At 38.1% G+C, this 27,717-nt stretch overlaps 1 protein-coding gene across 1 annotated transcript; it reads right to left on the reverse strand.

The window, feature by feature from the left end:
• Positions 1-557: 557 nt before the first annotated feature.
• LOC112058267 (neutral ceramidase) lies at positions 558-27,667 on the reverse strand. Its single transcript, XM_052883465.1, has 14 exons — positions 27,433-27,667; positions 16,807-16,917; positions 12,911-13,060; positions 11,719-11,895; positions 11,028-11,155; positions 10,279-10,480; positions 9,475-9,684; positions 9,085-9,204; positions 8,301-8,504; positions 7,569-7,784; positions 6,741-6,836; positions 6,168-6,335; positions 4,869-4,990; positions 558-3,759 (listed from the first exon to the last, which is right to left on the reverse strand). The coding sequence occupies exons 2-14, from the start codon at positions 16,915-16,917 to the stop codon at positions 3,582-3,584; spliced, it is 2,082 nt and encodes a 693-aa protein (XP_052739425.1). The 5' UTR covers positions 27,433-27,667; the 3' UTR covers positions 558-3,581.
• Positions 27,668-27,717: the final 50 nt, after the last annotated feature.

The raw sequence follows: 27,717 nt of genomic DNA on the forward strand, positions 1-27,717 counted from the left end.
TTCATCTAATTACGATAAAAGATTTTTAATAGATTTTGAAATTTTATAATCTCATTTATTTTGCAGATATCCAGACAATCTTTGCTTTTTTATGTATAAATCAGTTAACATTAAACTTATTTAACCGAATGTATCATAAAAATCAATATATTCAAACCTAGTCATCATCCCCAGGACAGAGGATAGTGGATACCCTTGTAGGTGCAGCTAGCATACCTTCTTCAAACTATTAAACACATATTTTTAAAATCCAAACTTCTACCCAAAATTCATAGAAAGAATATATATGGAAAAGATATGGCACGCCCTTCAGCTTCGTTCTTTACTGCCACCGTCTATATGAATTTATTTTACGCAAACACGTACTAATTGCATCACAGCTTACCACTCATCACAAAACAAAACATAAATATATCAAAAACGTGTGTGTGTGTCTGTGTGTGTGAGTGTGCGTGCGTGCGTGTGTGTGTGTGATTGTGATAAAAAACTAAACGAAAATTGAATTTTAAAAGTTCTTAGTTTTTAAGACATTGGAAAATTTGAAAGCAAACCACGCATTATTTTATAAAAACGTTTATTTTCCAATCAATGGCAAGTTTAGAATATACATATATAGTTACGTGGAAGTAGATACGGCAAGCCTCTATCATCTTAAAAATAATCTAGCCTAATTATTTTAATAACTAAACAAATTGTTACGTAAAAGATCCTAGTAATCCTTGGGCCCAAGAACATAATATTTATTCATGATATAATCTAGGAATGTGATATTTATAGCGAGATTTTAAATTTATATTCTATAAAAACCAGCTCTGATGTGGTATTTATTTTATAGGGTTTATTATTATTACATAATAATAATATCATAAACATTTTATTCCTAGGCCCAAGGACTTAGTAAGCTATCATTTATAACTAATACCTATATCTGCTTAGATAAAATCCGAATTCAACAATTGTTATCTTAACTTAGACCCATTGGTGTACTTATAATAGATACAGTATTTGATAATATTTATTTGATTACAGAAGTAGGGTTGCCAATCGTTCAGATTATTCCACAGTGAGATTCATTCAATTATTTATTGTAATCCCATACTAGTGGGCGCTAAAGAAATTTCCTTCTTGGAATGTTGGTATTTTAATGCCGCCTACCGAAATGTTAATGTAAGCCTCTCAGATACAAAAAATGAATCATCGTTCCATTATACCTAACAACAATAAAACATTAAACAAGTTAGTTTATGTTATTATCCACAAACAAAACTAAAACGAATGTACCTATATACTCCACCTCATTTTTCATAAAAATTCATTTCCGAAAAGCAAAGAATAGCTGTCAAAATTCATTCATAGCTGTCAATTATATATATATTTATCTATAGGTACTCAGTAACTATTTCGTACCTGAGTTTAATTAATCTAATATACTTAAAAGGTTAGCTGTAAACTAATGTTACTTCTTTGTGATTAATAAACCATTTTTTTTTGGCACTTAAATAAAACAGTTTGACAACCCTGGATGACATTCATATGTAAAAAAAATCACATATTTTATCGTTAATTACCCGATACCGTATCAAGAGAATTTACTATCAAAAGTAACAATAATATTTTTAAGTAGATAAGTAGTATTTTAAATCCATACCTAAATATCCTATTTAATTTATTTTATAAAACACATCAGATATTTTTATATTTTATACCTACTTATCAACGACCTTTTAATATCATTGTCTACATATACAGGCCTATAAATAAAATGTAGGCACTGGTACATAATAATTAATTTGTAAGTATCTTAATCTGAAAAAAAACTAAATAAAAAAATAATGCTAAGTATACTTACTGTTGCTTAATTAATAGTTATACAATTTAACAGCCACAATGTCAAGTAAATTGCGTGGTACATTATCTTGTTCCGACGCTCCGAAATTTTCATTTCCTGGTAACTCAGTTAGCTACCAGAATCAAGAATTTTCGTAAATAAAGTAGGCTAGACATACCTACGTAGGCACGTAAGGTTTTGTTAGGTACACATTGGCGTATCTAGGATTAATTCCTAGGGTGGGCCTGAATAAAAATAGAATTCCAAACCCAAATAGCTCAAAATCCTAGGGTGGGCACAGAACGCCTATATAGGTATATACCCTATGTAGGTATTTAATATCCACTTCCTTATTATTATTAACACAAGGCAAGCTTACTACAATATCAAAAATTATAGATACATTTATTTATAAATAACGCTTAAATATCTTTGGAAACCACTGAACTAGACCGAATATTTTGAAATTTATACATATTATACAAATTAAAAATATTTTACAATATCATTTTTAATTTAATATGTACATAGTAGTTTGGAGTAACTTTGGCCTATAATTTCAATATGGGCACAGTATTCGTTAAATGCTATACAATTTATGGTAGTTACAATTACACATGGAAAATTACAGATTACAAATAAAGTGATAATTTGACTATGAAAACTACGTCACACAGGTGTGAGTGCATTGTCCTAGAGCAGGGGTCGGCAACCTGTGTGCTCGCGAGCCGCATTCTTACAATATTCTTATTCGCAACTTTAAAAATATTATTTAAATCTAAATCAATTTTTATAATAAAGTAGGTACCTACATTTGCAACAAAAATCTAAGTGTCTGTTTAGGAACAGAAATTGTGTAAATTGCTATTATTGGCTCTTCCAATTCGAATGGTTGTCAACCTCTGTCCGAGAGGCGCGCTATGGAATGCCGCTCTGGTTTCATTTCAATGTTGAACCAAATACACGGATGCTGTTTAAAACACAACACGCATAATTATTATCAAAGATTTATGCTTCTCACCAAAAAAATCGAATCAGTCCGTCTAAACCATACCTGCGAACTGTTTCGATTTTTATTAATGAGAAGTATATTATATGATACCTATCGAGTATCATTTAACGGATTTTCTTTTTGACAGTTACCGTAAACCAGGCGGTTGACGTATAACACACGTTTTAAAAACACGTACTTAATGTTAAATTTTCCACAGACAACTTTTTTACATACGTCAATTTCCTATTACGACTTGCATAGCCTTTTCTGTACGCATGTGTAATTTTAACTCCCATTGGCAATACAAGTGCACAAAACGAACCATTTCCTTATTTAAAACCATATTAGTAATCATTAAAAAAATATTGAACTATAAATAGATACCAGACAATTCACAAGCGTAATTCTCAGTTCTGTGAGAACACGGAAATTAAATATAGCATCAGACACTCACAAATAACGTAGTTATCTATTGATAAAAGAATTTTCAAAATCGGTTAAATATATTTCAGAGTCTCGAAATATGATTAACAATTTGCAAAGTCAGAAATTTCTAAATCGGTTCAATAGAGTCCAGAGATTACAAACTTTTCCTCGTTTTAATTTTAATATATTACGAGTATGTAGAAATAAGCAAAATTATTCATTTTATGCACTTGTCGAACAACATAAATAGCAGTTTTGTTCAAATTAAAAAAAAAAATGTAAATTACGTAGATCGTAAATTTAAAAAAAAATATTTGTTATTTACGTTTCGAGTTACGTGACTTCAAAGGAGTCAGAGAACCCGTGGTAGGGGTAGATGCCCCCCAGGATGTACTTGTAGTTGCCGTAGTGGTGCAGGCGGTAGGTGCCGGGGGGAGTGCCCACGGGGATCTCCCATTCGATCTCCGCTTTACTGGTGCCGAGGATTTTGGAGCTACGCTGCCATATGTACCTGGATACAGAACGGTTTTGTTAACCCTCTCCAAAGTTACATCGATAAGCATAACAATCATCATTAGCAACCTTTTTTTTTTTATTTTTTTTTTTATTCATTACAAGTTAGCCCTTGACTACAGTCTCACCTGATGGTAAGTGATGATGCAGTCTAAGATGGAAGCGGGCTAACTTGTCAAGGAGGAGGATGAAAATCCCCACCCCTTTCGGTTTCTACACGGCATCGTACCGGAACGCTAAATCGCTTGGCGGTACGTCTTTGCCGGTAGGGTGGTAACTAGCCACGGCCGAAGCCTTCCACCAGCCAGACCTGGACAAATTAAGAAAATCTCAATCTGCTCAGCCGGGGATCGAACCCAGGACCTCCGTCTTGTATATCCACCGCGCATACCACTGCGCCACGGAGGCCGTCAAAAAAATTAGCAACCTACATTCGTACAAGCACGAGCACCTGAGAGGAGATTCGATTCATGGGATGATGACAGTTTTTTAAATTGTATATAAATTAAGAGTATGCTAATATTAAAGCAATTTTGTAAAAGGAACAGGGTATCTGCGATCATTACTTTCGGAGCTACAGGGGTTTAAAGGGTCAGATTTGCGGCGCTGCCGCGGATCCCTGAAAAACGCCCCATACAAAATGGCACGAACTAATGACGTCGTAGGTAATGTAATGATCCTTAGATTTGTATGTGCGTTCAAAAAAAATTACCAATAGCTTTGTTTTTTGTGCGTTTAGGTTTATAGTTCATATAGGTATTAAAAAATGTCACATTTAATATAAGGAAGCTAAAACTGTATGAATTTTCATATAATTACGATAAAAGATTTTTAATTAGATTTTGAAATTTTATAATCTCATTTATTTTGCAAATATCCAGACAATCTTTGCTTTTTATGTATAAATTAGTTAACATTGTCCTTATTTACCCGAATGTATCATAATAATCAATATATTCAAACCTAGTCATCATCCCCATTCTCTGCGTGTGAGAAGTCTGCCAATCCGCATCCAGCGTGGTGGACTATTGGCCTAACCCATCTCATTCTGAGAAGAGACTCGAGCTCAGCAGTGAGCCGAGTATGGGTTGATAACGAACAACTCACTTGGTTTCCCAGTCAGCGTCTGTGGCCACGACCGTCCACGCGTCATCCTGCTCTGACTCCAACCGCTCCACAGCGGCGTACCAGCGCCCGTGCCGCTCGCTGTTCCGCGGATGTCCCGACACCTGGTCACAAATAAATTACCGCAAAACATTAAGAAAAAGGAAAACATTAATGAGTTTTTTATTAACTTTAAAAATCTTTTTGCTTGAATATAATCATATTTATTGATATATACATTAATAATCATTAATTTTATAATATACTTTATATTATAAAATTATGATTTTTTGACCGAAAAACGATAAATCCGCCTCTCTACTTATCTTATCTTATGTTATGTTATGTTAAGTTAAGTTAAGTTTTACTTTGTAGTTACAACACCCTCACAGGGTTCCATTTGTAATAATTATGAAATTTTATTTATGACATGTGGAAATGTAACTTAAATGAATAAATAAATAAATAAATCGTTAGGATAGTTCATCATCATCATCATCACTGCTGGACATAAGCCTCAATGGATGGACTTCCAATTACAACAGTTTCGAGCCGCCAGAATCCAGCGTCTCCCTGCAAGTCGCTTGATGTCCTCGACCCATCTAGTGGGGGGTCGGCTAACGCTGCACTTTTCAGTGCAGGGTCGCTCTAGCTCCTTAGAGTAGTTACACAAGAAGTTAGTTATGCTAAGTAGACTTGCGCTTGACTACAATTATGCGTAAACGTAAATAATGATGTTAAATTTGGGGCGCGCCTGCCTATTTATACAGTTTCGCCTTGAAAATTCTGTCAAGACTAAAAATTCAGTGTTAATCTAAACTCAGTATCGAATGCAGTTTCCAAGGAAAACCAACTTTCTTGTTCGGATTTCGCATTGACGCTTGCGATTCTTGCTTGAACATTAAACAAGTTGTATACTGACTTTCAGGTGTTTAGGTGATGTGAACACTGTAGGTGTGAACTCAAGTCTTGAAAAGAAGCAGGCGTTACTTTGCGGAAGTTCATCATGATTATATAATGATTTATTTATTTTGCTATCATCCGCGAAAAGTCGACGAACCCATGCGACAACGTCACCCAGGTCCGACAAAATACTCTCTATGTACGTTTCACCCCGAAACCGGAGCATCCTCAGGAGATGTTGACTCTACAACGTGCAAGTTTGCAATTGCACGTTGTAGAGTCAACATGCCGACAACGACGTTGTCGCATGGGTTCGTCGACTTTTCGCGGATGATAGCAAAATAAATAAATCATTATATGAACTCTAAGACTTGAGTTCATAGGACCGAGTTAACTCACAAAAGTAGCAGCAACGATGTCTCCATAGCTGTACTGTTTCTGCGGCTGCTTGAGGCAGTCGCCGAACTCGTGGCCCCACGGGGCGGAGTCCCACAGCACCGGCGGCACCAGCGTGATCAACTGCTCGCTGAAGTCCGGGGGCTGCGGCCCTGGGTCCAGCTTGGAGCCCTAAAACGTCAGATGACTATTTGTAAAAATTCTTCCAGCGGTTCGAAAGGCAGGTTCTGCTGAGAAGAAACCGGCAAGAAACTCAACAGTTGCTCTTTTAAAAAAATCATACAGTATTATAATTTACAATTGATGATAACATTACAATTTCTTATAGTTTTACTTTTTGTGTGAAGGTGGAAGCTGATCCAATGGCCTCCAAGCGCTTTTATCTTTAAGGAACTCATCAATGTTGTAGTAACCTCGAATAAGCAAATGTTTTTTAACACATTGCTTAAAGCTATGCATTGGCAGGTCCATCACAGTTATAGAAGAGTACACCCAAACCTACAAAAGTCACTACAAATAGACTAAGATACTTGACTCAAAATACCCTAAATCTATAGTAAAGCATTTAAAGCCTACCTGCAAGAGAGCGTTGGTGAGCTCCACGTACTTGTTGAGGTAGATGTCCAGCGTGTGGGGCCCGTAGATGGTGGACGCCGCTTCGTACCTTTGAGCCTGGAATTATCATCACAATAACATAATTAGAACGCGTTCTTTGACCTTCAGCATTATTTCTTTACAAATCTGTGGACAGGTTTATGATGGCTAATAAATAAATATTGAAATATCTAACCTGCACTTCCAACAAAACACTAAAATCTTCACTCCACAAAAAAAGTGAAAAGGTGATAGATACACCTAAACATTTATTTAACTAAAAAGTGACAAGGGGTTGTTACTGTGAGTTAAGGCCCCAGAAGCGTCTCGGTTATTTTGTAACAAAGCTTAAACTTAACTTGATTATATATTTATTTAAACAAGCATCAAACTGTGTATTTACGTAAGGTACAATAGACTTTATCTTCAATCTAACGACGTCATTGAGGAATTCGTGCAAAGTAATCCGAGGTCGCTTAGACACAGTCTATGTTAGTTTAGACAAGTACCTAATTGTGAACAGTCATCCTAAACAAAATCATGATTCATGATCAACCGATGGACTTCCACTGCTGGACCTGGATAACCCTTTTATATGGAAATCCAAACACCACTATCTTGATCCAACAGCTCTCTGTAATCCGCTTGATGTCGTCGGTCCACATAGTGGGAGGTTAAAACTGCGCTTTCCAATATTCTAGCACCTTAGTCACTCCTCCACGTCCTTAGACCTTAGACCATCTAACTAAATATTATTCAAAATACCAATAATGCTCCGTCAAGGTCAACCCTTATCCTAAGCGTATCTACCTGATATTCTTCAGGCGTGGCAATATAATCCGAATATACATTGGACAGTCCAGCCACCACGACTCTCCTGGCGCCGGAACTCTTGGCGACCACACTCCGCAGGCGTCTCCCGGACATGGTGGTGAACTCCCCAGGCACTGCCGCCATGAACAGACCCCCTATACGAGCCATGGTGCACGATACTATTTTGGGTTGCCATTCGTAAGGGAATTTCGCCTGGAATCATACAATAATACACTTACACGATATGCTTAGAAGTCTTAAAAAAATGTAAGCAGAGGAAGGAAATAGGGAACATGTACTCGATGATATGAATTATGAAGACAAAAGTTTATTTTGATTAGGTGACATAGCTAAAATCCGAGAAAACTTTTAAAAAATTGTAGAAATGTGCATGTATCTAAATTAATCAAAAGGTAAATTCTTCTCTTCCTCATTAGAGAAGACCCTAATAAATAGACCCATGACTTCTAACGATATTCTTCCAACCTACCTTTTTATGATATTGCTTTTGCGATGAATGCAAAATTGCAATAACAAAAAGGGATAACCTTGTTGGGTCAGATTGCCCCTTTTTGTTAAGTATTGCAATTTATTTTTGTTATTAAATGTTAGAATTCTTCATAGATTCACCGGAATAGTTATGATTGAAGGAATTGTAAAGACCTCGCAATATTACAGACTACAGGTTTCCACATTTGTTGACCATGACGTAATGTAATCAAAACGTACTCTTCCTGTAGCAAGTAGAATAGGTTTCGGCTTTTGGCACTGGATATCCTCAGCAGTGGGCTCGGCGATGAAGTCTCTGACGGCGTTCCAGAGAGGATTGGAGGAGGTGGTTCCTTGCGTGAAGTCGAAGGCGCCGGGCCCGTCCGTGGTGCCGGCCGCGAAACTGTAGCCCATCGCTGGGTAGCAACCGGAGACTTTTGCACTCTGAAGAAAAACGTATTCTGTAACTTAAAGCGTCTACTACAGATTTGCCCAATCAAAACGACCATTCTGTACACTCTGTTCACACTAAAAGTTTAGCTACTAAAGATTTGTCATCCTTAGCCTATTTTTAATGGGCCTTAACAGGATGAATACTTTAATTTAAAAGGGGAATTAGTAGGTTATATTAACCATGCCACAACATTGTGGATTGACGAGCATATAGCGAATTTTCTCTGTAATCACTCACAAAATATATTAATGTTCGTGATCGGGAACTGAATTAACGCGCTCTATGAAACACGAGGGTTATAGTGATAAACTACCACCTTTCTAACTCCGGATCTCTACTAAGAATTTCTTTATTATTTACACTAAACACCAACATTACCAACATATTTTCACAGGCTCGAAGCTAATACCTCATTATTTGAAACAGCACAGCTTAACCCGAGATTACAGAAATATTCTGTGATTGATATGATGGTTCCACTGTGATAATACATTAGGAAATTGAAACATAAACTATATGCAACAAAATTAATTTATGTATTTAACAAAAATGTTATGTAAAATTACTCACAGCATTAAATGTTTCGGTAACTGGATCATATGGCGAGACTTCTTGTGTCGGCATTTCCACAAACTGATGGATGACGCCCACAGGTCCGGTCAGATCTTCCCCTGGTCCTTTAAGAACTTTCTGCAAATATTTTATCTCAATTATCTCCTTAAATAAATTCAGGAAAATAATACGTCAAATAATACAAATTCTGAAAAACACTCAAAACTACAAGACATTGTTAAAAGACGTTAAATTTTACTTATACCATTTTGCGTTATAAGTAACTTATACAAGATCAACTTCCAAAGGGTCAAAGTTACCTGAAAATATAAATTCCCAAAGTCTCCTCATCTCATATTTGCACACTTATATATTCGGTTTCTTTAAAGGGTCGATTAGTCAACTCACCATAGCCGTATCAAAAAGCTTAGTTGCAATAATCTTCGTGCTCTCAAACATATCTCTCCCAGGGCCAGAAGCAAAGCAACGCTCTTTGTGCAATTTGCACAGAAGCTTCTCTTGGTCGCAAGGCTTGCCGGAGAACTCGCAGTGCGGTCCGCGCGTGTTGGGGGACACGTCGCCGAGGTTCGTTGATGCGAATGCACATACTATGCGACCCTGGTGGAAGAAAATGTACTTACAAAAAAAGTATAACTGCTGGAATTGTCAAACCCTTAGGCCGATAAAAAGGTTTCAACCCCGGGAAGGGTTGGAAGAGAATACCGGGGGAGCAATATCCTCCGCGACACAAGAAGAAGGCAGTGCTTCGAGGTCCGTACCCCCGCCCCGTTCACAATGGCCAGAGAAGACCCACACGTTCGTGTTGGAATTTAATACCCCTAAACATAATATAAGGGAATACTTATAGCTAACCTATAATTAAATAACTTAGCTGTATGCCTCCTATTTTTTGGGGGTTACGAGGGGAAATCTCTTTCTGAGATACTGAGGGAGAAGACCTTTGGGTTTTAAAATAAAACGTTTCAGTAAAACGCCCTCGGTAGCCACCCTAAGCGCATTTTGGCAGGCTCGGTGACCTTAGCATACTCGCCAGTACCTTCATTGCACTACGCTGCTAGTGATCGTCAAGGAGTGCTCCCCCTAAAAGTCCATGTCAATAGTAAAGTGCCAATAGTAATAGCAGAGTGTCTTATGCAGGCTTGTTATGTTAAGAAATAATAATTAATTTATAATGGATTTGAAATGAATTACCTTTCCCGGTAACGTGTTATTCCCATTTAACTCCTTCTCCATAAGTATGGACGCATAGCCCACGTTGTCGGAAGATATGAGGCGGTTAGTGTTGTTCATGCTAGTCGGGTGGACGGCGAACCAGTTGATCACTCCCACTATCTCATTCTCTGGTGTGACGAACCTGATCTGGGCTAGTGTCTTGTCTACGTCATATTTGTACCTGGAAGAGAGTTAAAGATACTCACAAAGTTTGTTCAGTCCATACATCATCATCATCAATTAGTGTTGAGCGGCAACTGCTACCGACGACTGCAGTGGACTGCACTCGACTGCAGTCGTCGGCAGCCGCTCGTGTAAATAAACCCTAACACCCGATAAACGTATACACTGTTGGACATAGGCCTCTTATATTGAATTCCAAACGCGATCTGGAGCCAACATCCAGCGACTCCGTGTGCTACCAGCTTGATGGTCTAGCTAGTAATAGGGGTCGATCAACACTGTGCTTTTCGGTGTGGCCATTCTAACACCTGTTTCGCGACCCGCTGAGCTATGTCAGTGACTTTGGTTCTTCTGCGGATCTCCTCATTTTTGATTCGATCACACAGGGAAACTCCAAGCATGACATCTGACAACATACAAGGTTACCAGTAATACATATACGACTTTTTGTTTGTTTCTTACGTACGTAAGACTGAGACATGTTAATGTTGGTACATGTTGTGTTCTGTCACTATAGTCTACAAATACAAAATACAGTAACTGACTTCTCTCTCTCTTCGGGCGGGTTGCGCAGATACGAGGACGGGGACCTGTTGATGTTGGCATTCAGAAGTTCTGCCTCCCCGTACTCCATGCGTACCGGCACTATGTTGTTGTGCGCTGTCACTATACTCTGCAAATACAAATTAATGACGTTATCAATATAGGTACTCTACAAATTTACAAGATGATGACTATAATCTAGCGATACTTGAAAACTTTAAATATTATAGAGAATAATGTAAAATATGAGGCTATAGGTCTTTCTGTAAAGCTCATCTCGGAATGTTTAATTCGCACAGCAAGTTCGGAATGCCCTTCTAGCATCTGTACTTCCTACTACTTACAATTTAAACACTTTCAAACAAAGAATGAATAGGCATCTTCTAGGCAATATACTAACCCTTTAAAGCAAAGAATGCATCTATATTTATATATATAGTTATATCTTCTAGGCAATATAACTCCAAATCAGACCGTATAATAATAATGCTTGCTGTTTATTAACAACCTATTAATATAAACATCAAATCAACTGAGTAATGTCATGTTCCCACTTTATGATATCCCCGAATGGTTGTCAGGTATGACATGTCACATGACATTTGTTACATAGAATCTCAATGTCGTAAAAGTTAACTAAAATAAATTAACCTGCAGGAGTAGGTACTTGTAACAATTAAAGTACTAACTTACTTTAACAATGCCAGTGATGTAAGCAACATACGTCTCCTTGACGAAGCCCAGTATAGATAGATCGAAGAGGAAGTCCAGCAGGAACCCGCCCGGCGTGGAGTGCGTGTGGGTGCCGCTTAGTATCACATTGCCGTCGTTGTACAAGTCGCCGTAGCGCTTTTGTAGACGTTTTATTACCTGGAAAAAGTAAAATATCCTTCAAAGAAATGCTAAATAAAGGGTGCATCTCGGGACGTTCGACAGAATCTGAACCTGCTGCCTGTAAGAGTAGTTACTACGACAGTATTATATAGTCTGTGGTCGGGAGTAGAGGTGTAGTCTGTGGTGGAAGGCCTGCGGTTTTCAGATATAAAATGTATGGTCATAATGTGTGTTAAATTAATATTGTAATAAAGTACAAATACAGTGAACTATAACATGGAGTATTATTTAATATAACTTAGGAAAACCAGACTAAGTGAAGCCATAACGCGTTACGTTACGAAGCAGTTTACTGTCCCACATGAAGCTATCACTTCAAAAAACGATTGTTTGAGTTAGCCGCACGACTGAAGTAAAACTTCGTTTTAAAAATAAAAAACAAAACGCCATCTATAAGCCTCTAGCATAACTGCATCGCAACAGGTTCTTGACGTGTTCAAAAAGGGATTGTTTCAAAGTTCTCTAAGAACGCCATCTACTGGTAGTTTAAAATAATCGCGCGTATATTTAATCTCGTCCTCCAGCACGAACGCGCGCGCGAACTGCCGCAGGATGCCGTGCGTACACAAAGTCTACCCACCTCTCGCCTGACGCCAATGCCCATCATAGCAGCGTCCACGGAGACGAACACGACGCGCGTGGAGTTACTCTCGTCCTCCAGCACGAACGCGTGCGCGAACTGCCGCAGGATGCCGTGCGTACACAAAGTCTACCCACCTCTCGCCTGACGCCAATGCCCATCATAGCAGCGTCCACGGAGACGAACACGACGCGCGTGGAGTTACTCTCGTCCTCCAGCACGAACGCGTGCGCGAACTGCCGCAGGATGCCGTGCGTACACAAAGTCTACCCACCTCTCGCCTGACGCCAATGCCCATCATAGCAGCGTCCACGGAGACGAACACGACGCGCGTGGAGTTACTCTCGTCCTCCAGCACGAACGCGTGCGCGAACTGCCGCAGGATGCCGTGCGTACACAAAGTCTACCCACCTCTCGCCTGACGCCAATGCCCATCATAGCAGCGTCCACGGAGACGTACACGACGCGCGTGGAGTTGCTCTCGTCCTCCAGCACGAACGCGCGCGCGAACTGCCGCAGGTGGATACCGTGCCCGGATTGCTCCAGGTGAGCATACCCCATCTGAAAGTTTCAATATTAAATGTTTTGTAAAAGGTTGGTACCTCCAATTTTTTTTAAGACCATTTGCCAATTTCTAAATTTAACCGAAATTCCGTTTCTCCTCCAATTAGTCGGAAAAGACCGTTTTAAGAGTGTGTTTGACAATCATACTTATTTACACGCCATTTTCGTCTTCGTAATAATACTTTACTATAAATTAGGTATAATAAAGTGCCGATAAAGTACGAACATGAGTGGCAAGGTCTGCTTTTGACCCGAGGCAAGCCGAGGGCAAAAGTTTATTAGAAATTACAATATTCATGCTTAGAACTAGAGCCTGTTTAGGACATACCTTTTTTATTCTTTACAAGTTAAGCTCTTGACTACAATCACACCGATGGTAAGTGATGATGCAATCTAAGTTGTAAGTGGGCTACTTAACTTGTTAGGTAGACGACGAAAATCCACACGCTTTTCGGTTTCTACACGACATCGTATCGGAACGCTAAATCGCTTGGCGGTACGTATTTGTCGGTTGGGTGGTAACTAGCCACGGCCGAAGCCTCCTACCAGCTAGACCAGGAAGCTAATTCACTATCTTTGACGTTTGCCAGTTGACATATACGAAATTGAGATTCTATGTAACAAATGTTTTTTTTTAATTTATTTTATTGATTAGATATACTTAACAATTATTTAACATATCGATACTCTCGCCAAACTGTACAGAAAGTTTGTTGGCAAGTTGACGCTCATTATTCTAGTAATTATTTAAAAGTAATTGCTAAATCTAATTTTAATAAGATACTTAAAACTAAGGTAACCTAAGAATTTAATATTATAAAATGAAATAATAAAAAAAAAATGTCATCCGGTGCTTACTGGTGGATATCACACAGTAGATAAATGACATTTTGTCAATTGATTTGATGTTTATTTTAACAGGTTGATAATAAAGACCAAAATAGTCAATAGGCCAGCAGCTGGACTAATTAAGAAAACCTCGATCGGCCCAGCCGAGGATCGAACCCAGGAACTCCGTCTTGTAAGTCCACCGCACATACCACTGCGCCATGGAAGCCGTCAAAAACTACTTACCTATGGGCATGAGCTGACAACTTAGTTTATAAAATGAAGTAAGTCTGGGCATAGCAGGCTCGCAATCCAACAGACCTTGCCGATCTTACTCAACATTTAACGGCTTGCCTACAGTAGGTATGCCATATAAAATTTGTCAAGGATTCAGTTGCAAGTCAAGTTTCGAAATAAATGATATTTCAAATTTTGAAATACATTTACAAAACTGGTTTTTAAGTTAGTCTACAATAATGTTAATAAAGAAATTTATTATTTGTTTGTAGCCTCATTAGTATTGACTGACTTAACCATTTTCTCACCTAGCTACCCTAAGCCCTCATTCGCACGAGAGTTTTTTAACGAACGTTAAAAAAGCGTTGAAATATAGTATGAAGTCAAATGAAGGTCTATATCCAACGCCCAAAATTGAAAATGCAGCACTGTTCGAAAAAAGCATTACTTTGAACATATACTTGGGAATGCATTTGTTGTACCTATTAGAACGCTTTTTTAACGTCCGTTAAAAAACCTCACGTGCGAATGAGGGTTAAGCATTCGTATTACATTTCATTTAACCAAAAGTCGTACCCACAATCTACATTATTATATAAATTGTATGGGATATAATTTAATATAAATAATTTTAGAAATCTTTAAGAAAATTGCAAACAACCGAATCCAACGCGGATAAAGTAGGGGCAACTGCTAGTGAAGGCACGTAAAGGGTTCGGAAGACTCCGGTGCGATCTTTGGTGATCCCTAAGTCTGCAATCTGACTCAGAATTGCTATCGAGGAGTTTACAGTATATATATACCTTTACTAGCGGACGTCCTGTTAGTTTCGGCTTCTCGGTGTTTATAAAAAAAAAACACTTTGTTAACTGAAACTGAGTTTTATTGTTTATAATTTAACTATAGTTCAAAATACGACAACAAACTCTATTACTATGGATCACTACGTTTCGCGACTCGCGAGGACCTGCAAAGGGTCTATAGGCGGCTAGTATTATCAGGGGCTTAGCCTTGTTACTTAGTCCAGACCGGCGGGCATAAACCAGGTCCGTAGCTGGACAGCAATTCGGCTAATCACCAGAACGACTGAATGTTTAGAGGCAGAGCTACGGTTTATAAAGCATATATATTGCTGACAGAACATTTATATCTGTGTCACAGCTCTGCATTACGAATATAGAATTTAGGGATGTAACAGTCCGCAACTTCGTCCACGTGGAATTTAATTTTTCAGAAATCCCTCGGGAACCATGGATTTTTCCCGTATAAAAAGTAGCCCATGTGTTAATCCAGGTTTCATTTCAGGTGATTCGGTTCAGAAGCCGAGACGTGAAAGAGTAACAAACATTCATACCATCAAAATTATTAAGTTTTCGCAAATCTCGGGAGTCCATGGATTTTTTCGGGATAAAAAGCAGCCTGTGTTAATCAAGAGTAAAATCTATTTTCATTCCAAATTCAGCCAAATCGCTTTAGTAATAGCGGTGTTAAAGAGTAACAAACATCCAAATAAACATCCAAACAAACATACCTACATCCATACTTCAACTTTCACGTTTATAATATTAGTAGGATATGCACACCCCCTAACCAAGTGGCACGTCGGTTCTATATCTACGATCACTAACGCTTCGAAAACTAAAACAATGTATGGGTATGACATTTGCTATCGACAGATCATGTTATTAAGATTTGTCATTCCCATACATTTATCTAGTTTTCGAACCGACAGCAACCGTTTTGGCAAGACAAGACAAGACGATATTTAATTTCTTAAACTGCACATAACTGAGTTTAACAAGTTGGGGGTGCATGCCCCAGACCGATTCGAACCTACACCCTCCGAATCGAAGGCTGAGGTCATATCCACTGGACTATCACGCCGTCGGCTCACTGCTCAACAGTGCGCTAAAAGCTTTACGTTAATAGAATGCAAATAAGTCTTGATAGGACGTTGGATTTAATTAAAGCCAATGCGTATGGAATTACAGATTTTAGCAGATATTATGTCCATGAACCATGAACTAAAATGAAAGCCTACAACCTTCGCTCGATAACCGCGAAGTAAATTCAATATTAGGGTTCCTTGGCGAAAGGGATGAATATATTCTTAACCCTCTGCGACTAACGCGCCAATTTTTTTTTAATTGTACTATACATTAATTAATAACATCCCCGACTGGGCCGATTAAGATTTTCTTATTATGATTAGTCCAGGTTTGTCTGGTGGGAGGCTTCGGCCATGGTTAGTTACCACCCTACCGACAGACGTACCAAGCGATTTAGCGTTCCAGTACGATGTCGTGTAGACACCGAAAGAAGTGTGAATTTCATCCTCCTCCTAACAAGTTAGCTCGCTTCCATCTTACATTGCATCATCACTTAACCATCAGGTGAGATTATAGTCAAGGGAGAACTTACAAAGAATGCAATATATACTAATTAAAATATTATGGCAAACAGACTTGTTTTTAAAGTTCCAGTCAACGATGTGTACTTCATAGAAGCAAAAATGCACAGCTTTCTCTGAGGACGGCTGCGCATTTGTACTTTGTGATATTTGAATTTTTATTAAAATTAATATGTGTAATGCTAATGCCTACCCTGTTTAAAAAAATTGTGCACGCCAGTAGTAGCACAATGTTCTTTCAGCTATGACAAAATGAAACAGTACTCACGAATCCGATTTCAGCTGGTGGGCCCGTGACGTCAGCGATGCCCACGCCCACTCGCAGCGCCTCGCTGGCGCATATGCAGCAGAGCACCCACCACGCCAACCGAGACCACATCTGGAAAAATAACGTCTGTCACTCTCTGGCAGAATGTTAGTCATGGTGCCGCAAAGGCACCCGCTGTCACTATTGTCTCCTGTTGTCACCTAAAGTCTTCTGGTGTCACTTCTTGTTGATGACCGAGGTATAATTCATTTTTAATCATTTATAAATTGTTCGACGTATTTAGAATTGAGTTAGAATTTATTTTCGAGTATAATCAAATTTATACACACTATTAAGAGCTATTTAACCTAAATTAAAAAAATATACTCAATTTAGTAGTCAAATTAATAAAAAAATTGCTTTAAGTTCCAATTGAACCCAAATTAAATATTTCTCATGTGTTTCAAGTAGGTAGGCTTTTTTACAAAAGCACTTTTGGGTCGTCAAATCTGTCGAGTTGGTAAATTTCTTCTTCTTATAATAAATCGGTAGGTAATATATTTTCAAAATAACTATCAGGGGGTGATTAGTGATCGATACTGATTCCAAAAATCAATAAAATTTTTGGCTGTCTGTCTATCTGTCTGTATGTTCGTAGTAGAAACAAAAACTACTCGACGGATTTTAACGAAACTTAGTACAATTATTCTTCATACTCCTGGGCAGGTTATAATATACTTTTCATCACGCTACGATCAATAGGAGCAGAGCAGTGAAGGGAAATGTTGGGAAAACGGGAGAAGTTACTCCATTTTTACAGCGATACTACTGCAAGGGCTGGATTAAAGAGGTCTAAGGGCCGGCGAAGTCACGGGCGTCCACTGGTACCTACTTAATATTTACATAATTTTTGAAAGTCAAGTCTATCGAGAATCGAGTAGTAACTCTACCACCAGCGATCCTACCATAAACTTTTAAAAAATTTTGTTGTTTACAGAGTAATTCTGGTCTTGATTCTGGTTCCATATTTAAAAAAAAATATTTTAACAGCTTTTCATTTCCCTTTGAAGGCTTTACAGAGCCTCCCTCCAGCAGGGATTTGGAGCTTAATACTACCACGCTAATCCAACGCAGTTTGTCGAAGTATATAGAACACATAATATTATTCAGAAGTAGGTAAGAAAGGCCTACAGTCACGCAATTTCAGATGGTTCCTCTATTTACGATGGATATAATGTCCATGAACAAGCTTTTACGCTTTCTAATGGTTGATCCAACACTGCTAATCGAAATAAAATTAGATTTATTTATAAATAAAATATGTTATTGTATTTTATTGTTTAATATTATATTTTACATTTTATTATGCATGATAAATATATTATATCGTAAAAAACTATGTAATAAATGAGTAATTTTATTCAAGCGTCAAATTAAATATTTGTTGAAGTTTATTGGCTAAATGATATCAGCAACTGCCCACTGTGACCTCGAACTTGAGAAGATAATAATTATTATTATAAAAATACTCTTATATTAGGCAGCAGGACATAAAGCGATAATTTTAGTAGTTAATATACAGCTAGGTACCAATCCTATCAATATTATTTAAAAGTTGTGCCACGTTGTGCTCTTTTATTATTCTAAACTGTGTCGAAAAATAATCGATACTATTTACACTGTTTATTTGTGTTTTTAGCTCAGATACTATAATATATTAGAGGTCAATTCTGTACATGAAATATATTTCAAAAATAACTATCAGGTAATAATTAGTGATCGTTACTGATTTCAAAAATGCACTCAGTAAAATTTTCGTTTGTCTGTCTGTATGTTCGTTATAGAAACAAAAACTACTCAACGGATTTTAACGAAACTTGGTACAATTGTTCTTCATATTTATATGGGCAGGTTATAGTATACTTTGACATTACATCACGCTACGATCAATAGGAGCAGAGCAGTGAAGGGAAATGTTAGGAAAACGGGAGAAATTACTCCATTTTTTAAGCTTCCGTCGCGTGTGCAGCCTTAATAGGTAGGGTAGGGGTAGGGGAAGGGAGGGGTAGCGGTAGGGTAGGGGTAGTCTTCATCGTCTTTCATGCGGACGAAGTCCCGGGCATCCGCTAGTACTCATTATGTAGATTAAGCACCATTCTCAGTCGACGCATAACTGCGGAACCCTACACTGAAAACCCCGACACGTACTTGACCGGTTTTATTTTTTTTCTATCTACACACCGCAGTTTCACCGTTATTCCCGTTGGAAAAAATCGATACGCTATTCCAGAATATAATTTGTCTAAATGTCTTATTTAACAAAACAAAATAATCTAATAGAATACGAGTACCTACTTGGTTACGAAGAGGCCTTGTTAGTGCAGAGACTACTGCATAGTGCTGTGTGTCATCACTTAGCAATACTCCATACTCGTACCTAATTACCTATACCTGATGTATGGCAAACACTTCGGTCACGTTCTAATAATATTTTCGTTTTTTATTGCACATTTATGTAAGTAGTTATGTGTTATCTTTTATATAGTTATAGGTAACTAGATACCGTTTAAACAATTTTTTAATATTTTTTTCAAGGAAAAACAAACCGCTTTCAAATTAAATAATAATAAAAACTGCTTAACAATAACCTAACCTAATTATGAGTTTTTGAGAAAAAAGTGTATTTTCGAGTTTTTAAAGTCGGTTGAATTTTTTTGCATCTCTAAGCCTGCTGGCTAACACAATTGGAGCCACTCTCTCATAAGAACTTACAAAGCTAAAAAAATACAATTAAATAATAAAAGCCACCAAGAGTTTAATTAAGCTTTTATTAGAAAGAAGACTGGACCATTTGGCCCATTAAATATATTAATGAATTGTCTTTTGTATAGACAACCTTACGAGGCCATGTTTAGATCTCCCATAGCGTATCTATACTAATATTATAAAGCTGAAGAGTTTGTTTGTTTGAACGCGCTTATCTCAGGAACTACTGGTCTGAATTGATGAAATCATTTCAGTGTTAGATAGCCCATTTATTGAGGATGGTTATAAGCTATATTTTATCCCCGTAGTCCTACGGAAACGGGAACCACGCAGCTGAAACCGCGCGACATCTACTAGTAACGAATATAATTCAAGTGGCATCATTGATGAGTAATAATCATTTGTAAATAATTAGCGTGTGTTGCTGAATGCGTATTTAGCATTAAAAGTAACAAAGCAAGGTAGGTTGATTAATCGGAGGAAACAACGAAAACACATTACTTTTAATGCTAAGTGGTAGAAGCAAGCAGATAGAATTGTTTTCGACAGTGACATAAAAAGGGAAATGAAGGTAACGAAATCAAGGCAAGCCAAACTTCGACTCCTCTCTGAACACGAGGCGTATGGTTATTGGTGGGTATTAGGGCTATTGGCGAATGGAGGTACAGTAAACGAAAACTTAACTCAGCCGGAATAGTAATAGCTGCGCAGTTGGACGAGTTGCCATGTCAGAGCGAATTAACCTAAACCACAAACATCCCATTCAAAATAATGGGAGTTAAGACACACCGACACGACCGGTAAGAGATTATCCAGCGTTATTAGGATCGACGACAGACGGCTACACGTTCTCTCCATCTTTTAAGGAACGGGGGTGTAACAAGTTCCCATCTCCAGACGGCTAATAAGATTTTTTCAATAAACCCAGTAGCTCAAATTGCTATTTAGCAAGACTGGTAATAGAATACAAGGGCTGACTAATTTTTTACGCAAAGGCTGTCAAACGCGGAAATGTAGCCAGTATTCTCTTGCCACCATTCCAAGTGGGTCTGATTTTTATAACCATTAGGATAAGTGGGACGCTACATGCGTTGACATACTGTTTCCGTGTTTTATCAGGAAGATAGAATCAACATCGGGAGCCGCCGAGAATTATTTATCCGCGGCTAGTTGCCTCGACTCACGACTGACACGTTTTTTGCGCAAAGGATCAGCTTAACTGTCCAACGCGGAAATGCAGCCAGTATGCTTGCCACTATTCCACGTGAGCATGATTTGTTATATTAGGATAAGTTTCACAAGGTTAGACATACATATGAAAATAAATCTAATAAAACAAATGAAAAAATTGGATAAGTTAGCTTTAATTTACTAACTTAAAACTGCCTTAACTTTAAACGAAAAAAACACTCAAAGATAACAATAAAATTGACCGTTATGGTCGTAATTCGGTCGGGAAGACATTATTGGTCCACTTCCGCAAAGTAGCAGTAAACGTGCCTAAGTCTGTTTCCTACGATCGCGCTCTCAACCCAGATCACGTCTGTCGGATGAGGCCGTCGAGTGTCAATGTCAGCCGAATTGCGGACGGAATCACAAGTTGGTAAATACGTCGGACAGTGGCGTGGTTTTTTGATCATATGCAGAGCTATTCAAACCACAACCTGCGGGCTGCATATAGGCGCTTAGGGACACATGGACTGATCTATCTGAGCTATCTCATTTTATATCGGCTGTGAAGGTTTGTCGGCTCATGCTAAATCATGGTAAGTATGGTATCCAGTTATGGAGCTTCGACTGTGATGGTTTTCGAAGAGAGCCGCAAGGGTCCAGGCCCACAAGAACCCAAGTATAAAGCGTATTCTTGAAATATTTTCTTTTGCATAAATTAATCGGCAGTCTGGCCACTGGAGATTTTTAGTGGTACCCCGAAGAAAATATCTACAAATAACCTTTTATACTTCGACAACTGAAGACCTGAAATAAAACCTTCCAAAACTACTACGGTCCAAATTCCATAATTGGATATCGTATCTACTTAACTATGGCCGTTCTAGCATGTCTGGTTGGGAACGCATGATCCAAAGAGTTATCACATAATTAAAGGCAAAGGCTTTGTATCCATTTCTGGAGAGTTCAACGACGGTTAATTGCAAAAAAGTTACAGCAAATTCTGTAAGCTGACTACAGAAGATAAGGCAACACATTAAAGTGTATACAGCAAACCTGATAGTGTAGTCTTGGTGCAGAAAAAATCTATACCGAACAATAACTGCATTGTTTTATGAATTTTCACATTGTTTTGTAAAACCAGTCTTCAGCTTTAGTCCCTCGGTATGAACTCGATAATCTTGAAAATTGGTGACAAATTATTTGATGCAGATTGTCGTTCAAACGCACATTCAAGAAATGCGAGCTTAGGAAAGGAATCTTTTGTTTATTGTTTCATCTAATGACTAGGTAACTACACCAATCACACGATTGACGAGCAAATGTTATCTAATCACATGCTATGCAATGTCAGTAGGAACCACTGAGAGGATACAATGACCCTAAGTTCATTGCCTTTGCCTTATTTGTTTGTTTTATGAGTTTAAGTGGTTTAGGCTGAATTTTCCTTTGTGAACAGGTATTGAAAATGATACCTGTATATTTTAATGTCCCAATAAAGGGCCAAACCTTCCTCCTTTCTGGAGAGCAAGTGGACTTGTTAGGAGTAGGATGAAATTCCACACCCCTTTTGGTTTCTACAGGACATCGTACCGGAACGGTAAATCGCTTAACGGTACGTCTTTGCTGGTATGGTGGTAACTAGCCACAGCCGAAATCTCCCACCAGAAAGACCTGGACCATTAAGAATACCTGAATGGGCCCAGCCTGGGAACCAGAATCTCTGCCTTGAAAATCCACCACGCATACCACTGCGCCATGGGAGGTCGTCAAAAAGTAGGTATATATAGATGCTAATAATAATGACCAAAGGGACCGATGCATTTCAGATCTGCGAGGTATGGGGTGTAACTGAAGCACCCCCATGCCTGAGCCATTACCTACCCGGGTCAAGAGCCTTATGCAAGCCTGTGTGACGTAGCGTGTGAACCCTCTGGATTCACTTCAGTGGGTACTTTTTTTTACTAGAGGGAAACAATTCCGCCGTCTAAATGTCTTATTTAACAAAACAAAATAATCTAATAGAATACGAGTACCTACTTGGTTACGAAGAGGCCTTGTTAGTGCAGAGACTACTGCATAGTGCTGTGTGTCATCACTTAGCAATACTCCATACTCGTACCTAATTACCTATACCTGATGTATGGCAAACACTTCGGTCACGTTCTAATAATATTTTCGTTTTTTATTGCACATTTATGTAAGTAGTTATGTGTTATCTTTTATATAGTTATAGGTAACTAGATACCGTTTAAACAATTTTTTAATATTTTTTTCAAGGAAAAACAAACCGCTTTCAAATTAAATAATAATAAAAACTGCTTAACAATAACCTAACCTAATTATGAGTTTTTGAGAAAAAAGTGTATTTTCGAGTTTTTAAAGTCGGTTGAATTTTTTTGCATCTCTAAGCCTGCTGGCTAACACAATTGGAGCCACTCTCTCATAAGAACTTACAAAGCTAAAAAAATACAATTAAATAATAAAAGCCACCAAGAGTTTAATTAAGCTTTTATTAGAAAGAAGACTGGACCATTTGGCCCATTAAATATATTAATGAATTGTCTTTTGTATAGACAACCTTACGAGGCCATGTTTAGATCTCCCATAGCGTATCTATACTAATATTATAAAGCTGAAGAGTTTGTTTGTTTGAACGCGCTTATCTCAGGAACTACTGGTCTGAATTGATGAAATCATTTCAGTGTTAGATAGCCCATTTATTGAGGATGGTTATAAGCTATATTTTATCCCCGTAGTCCTACGGAAACGGGAACCACGCAGCTGAAACCGCGCGACATCTACTAGTAACGAATATAATTCAAGTGGCATCATTGATGAGTAATAATCATTTGTAAATAATTAGCGTGTGTTGCTGAATGCGTATTTAGCATTAAAAGTAACAAAGCAAGGTAGGTTGATTAATCGGAGGAAACAACGAAAACACATTACTTTTAATGCTAAGTGGTAGAAGCAAGCAGATAGAATTGTTTTCGACAGTGACATAAAAAGGGAAATGAAGGTAACGAAATCAAGGCAAGCCAAACTTCGACTCCTCTCTGAACACGAGGCGTATGGTTATTGGTGGGTATTAGGGCTATTGGCGAATGGAGGTACAGTAAACGAAAACTTAACTCAGCCGGAATAGTAATAGCTGCGCAGTTGGACGAGTTGCCATGTCAGAGCGAATTAACCTAAACCACAAACATCCCATTCAAAATAATGGGAGTTAAGACACACCGACACGACCGGTAAGAGATTATCCAGCGTTATTAGGATCGACGACAGACGGCTACACGTTCTCTCCATCTTTTAAGGAACGGGGGTGTAACAAGTTCCCATCTCCAGACGGCTAATAAGATTTTTTCAATAAACCCAGTAGCTCAAATTGCTATTTAGCAAGACTGGTAATAGAATACAAGGGCTGACTAATTTTTTACGCAAAGGCTGTCAAACGCGGAAATGTAGCCAGTATTCTCTTGCCACCATTCCAAGTGGGTCTGATTTTTATAACCATTAGGATAAGTGGGACGCTACATGCGTTGACATACTGTTTCCGTGTTTTATCAGGAAGATAGAATCAACATCGGGAGCCGCCGAGAATTATTTATCCGCGGCTAGTTGCCTCGACTCACGACTGACACGTTTTTTGCGCAAAGGATCAGCTTAACTGTCCAACGCGGAAATGCAGCCAGTATGCTTGCCACTATTCCACGTGAGCATGATTTGTTATATTAGGATAAGTTTCACAAGGTTAGACATACATATGAAAATAAATCTAATAAAACAAATGAAAAAATTGGATAAGTTAGCTTTAATTTACTAACTTAAAACTGCCTTAACTTTAAACGAAAAAAACACTCAAAGATAACAATAAAATTGACCGTTATGGTCGTAATTCGGTCGGGAAGACATTATTGGTCCACTTCCGCAAAGTAGCAGTAAACGTGCCTAAGTCTGTTTCCTACGATCGCGCTCTCAACCCAGATCACGTCTGTCGGATGAGGCCGTCGAGTGTCAATGTCAGCCGAATTGCGGACGGAATCACAAGTTGGTAAATACGTCGGACAGTGGCGTGGTTTTTTGATCATATGCAGAGCTATTCAAACCACAACCCGCGGGCTGCATATAGGCGCTTAGGGACACATGGACTGATCTATCTGAGCTATCTCATTTTATATCGGCTGTGAAGGTTTGTCGGCTCATGCTAAATCATGGTAAGTATGGTATCCAGTTATGGAGCTTCGACTGTGATGGTTTTCGAAGAGAGCCGCAAGGGTCCAGGCCCACAAGAACCCAAGTATAAAGCGTATTCTTGAAATATTTTCTTTTGCATAAATTAATCGGCAGTCTGGCCACTGGAGATTTTTAGTGGTACCCCGAAGAAAATATCTACAAATAACCTTTTATACTTCGACAACTGAAGACCTGAAATAAAACCTTCCAAAACTACTACGGTCCAAATTCCATAATTGGATATCGTATCTACTTAACTATGGCCGTTCTAGCATGTCTGGTTGGGAACGCATGATCCAAAGAGTTATCACATAATTAAAGGCAAAGGCTTTGTATCCATTTCTGGAGAGTTCAACGACGGTTAATTGCAAAAAAGTTACAGCAAATTCTGTAAGCTGACTACAGAAGATAAGGCAACACATTAAAGTGTATACAGCAAACCTGATAGTGTAGTCTTGGTGCAGAAAAAATCTATACCGAACAATAACTGCATTGTTTTATGAATTTTCACATTGTTTTGTAAAACCAGTCTTCAGCTTTAGTCCCTCGGTATGAACTCGATAATCTTGAAAATTGGTGACAAATTATTTGATGCAGATTGTCGTTCAAACGCACATTCAAGAAATGCGAGCTTAGGAAAGGAATCTTTTGTTTATTGTTTCATCTAATGACTAGGTAACTACACCAATCACACGATTGACGAGCAAATGTTATCTAATCACATGCTATGCAATGTCAGTAGGAACCACTGAGAGGATACAATGACCCTAAGTTCATTGCCTTTGCCTTATTTGTTTGTTTTATGAGTTTAAGTGGTTTAGGCTGAATTTTCCTTTGTGAACAGGTATTGAAAATGATACCTGTATATTTTAATGTCCCAATAAAGGGCCAAGCCTTCCTCCTTTCTGGAGAGCAAGTGGACTTGTTAGGAGTAGGATGAAATTCCACACCCCTTTTGGTTTCTACAGGACATCGTACCGGAACGGTAAATCGCTTAACGGTACGTCTTTGCTGGTATGGTGGTAACTAGCCACAGCCGAAATCTCCCACCAGAAAGACCTGGACCATTAAGAATACCTGAATGGGCCCAGCCTGGGAACCAGAATCTCTGCCTTGAAAATCCACCACGCATACCACTGCGCCATGGGAGGTCGTCAAAAAGTAGGTATATATAGATGCTAATAATAATGACCAAAGGGACCGATGCATTTCAGATCTGCGAGGTATGGGGTGTAACTGAAGCACCCCCATGCCTGAGCCATTACCTACCCGGGTCAAGAGCCTTATGCAAGCCTGTGTGACGTAGCGTGTGAACCCTCTGGATTCACTTCAGTGGGTACTTTTTTTTACTAGAGGGAAACAATTCCGCCATACATAATTTTTGCGTAAGCGTTTACGCAGCGCACGTAACATTTTTCTTTGATGCTCCACTCCTATTGGTCCTAGCGTGGTAAGTCTATCCCTAGGGTATTCAACACAATAATCAGTAGTTCCTAAGATAAGCTCGACCAAACCAAACAAACTCTTCAACTTTCTCGTAAATAGAGTATAGATTTAAACCCGTATGATAATCCTGTTAAAACAAAGCAGTGAGTAACTTATCGATTAAAACATCGATTCCCAAATTGGTGCAGATGGACAAGCGTCTACGGAAAATTCGGCGGGTGTCTACGTTAACGTGATATAAAAATGGGGGTTCACGATTCGTAAACGGAGGTCCAAAAGATTATCTGATTTCCTACCGAATGGGGAGTTTTCTAGATAAAATAATTTCATATTTGTGAATTGATTGCTTCCTTGTGTTGTGAGTTGCTATGAAAATTAAAGTTGGCTGAAATAACTTTTTCCCTGGACAACAATTTTACTTTTTGTCATATACGCGCAGCACAATTAATTAATTAACTAAGTAATCGAGTCTCACAAAGGTTTTTTTTTGAAAACTGTTTTTCGTGGTTGTTACAACGAAAATTTCCACAGGTGAATATAATTGATTGTTTTGTCGAGTTTTGGATAGTAGCAGAGGGTCCACCGAAACCAGTTAAATTTGAAAGTGTTTATGAGAAAAAAAGTTTGGTAACCTCTGGATTAACACCCGTCAAATCATGCGTTTGTTATCGCTAAACTTAGGTGACAATGGGTGATTAACCGTTTCAATCTGTTTTATTAAATCGGTACTTAAACTTACTTATCTAATTGTTTCAAGCTTATTAATCAATTTTATTATCATTAATTTAGGAAGACATTAATTACAATTTCCTATTAGATTTAAGCTGTAAAAACTAAAAATACTAGTGACTTATACCTACATACCCTCACTTTTAATTTGTTTATGTATTTATAACATTCCACATTGAGTTTCTATGTGCCTGTCTAAAATACTTATGATCATAATTTTAAAAACTCTGTTAATATTTAAAAATACAAATCGCTTGCAGCACACTAATACGAAAATATTACGGTTTTGTTTATGTTTACCTTGAATTTCGGGCCAATCACTTTTCCAATAAAATATCTTTTAACTAGATACTTTCTGTCACTGCAATCAGTTATTCATTAATATCACCCATAATTTCATCATATAATAATCACGATTTGGTTATACTGTTGCCTTTAAATTCGCATAAAACTATTTCGACGATAAAAATTACGCGAAGATAAGACTCGATGTTTCACATAGACAATGAAACTACGTCCTCCTTTCGACACGCCTCGTTTTCAACTAATGTGGTCTGGCTGGCGTTGTTAACTCAATCAAGTTTG

Source organism: Bicyclus anynana, chromosome 9 (assembly GCF_947172395.1).
Source record: "Bicyclus anynana chromosome 9, ilBicAnyn1.1, whole genome shotgun sequence".
Taxonomy (NCBI): Eukaryota; Metazoa; Arthropoda; class Insecta; order Lepidoptera; family Nymphalidae; genus Bicyclus; species Bicyclus anynana.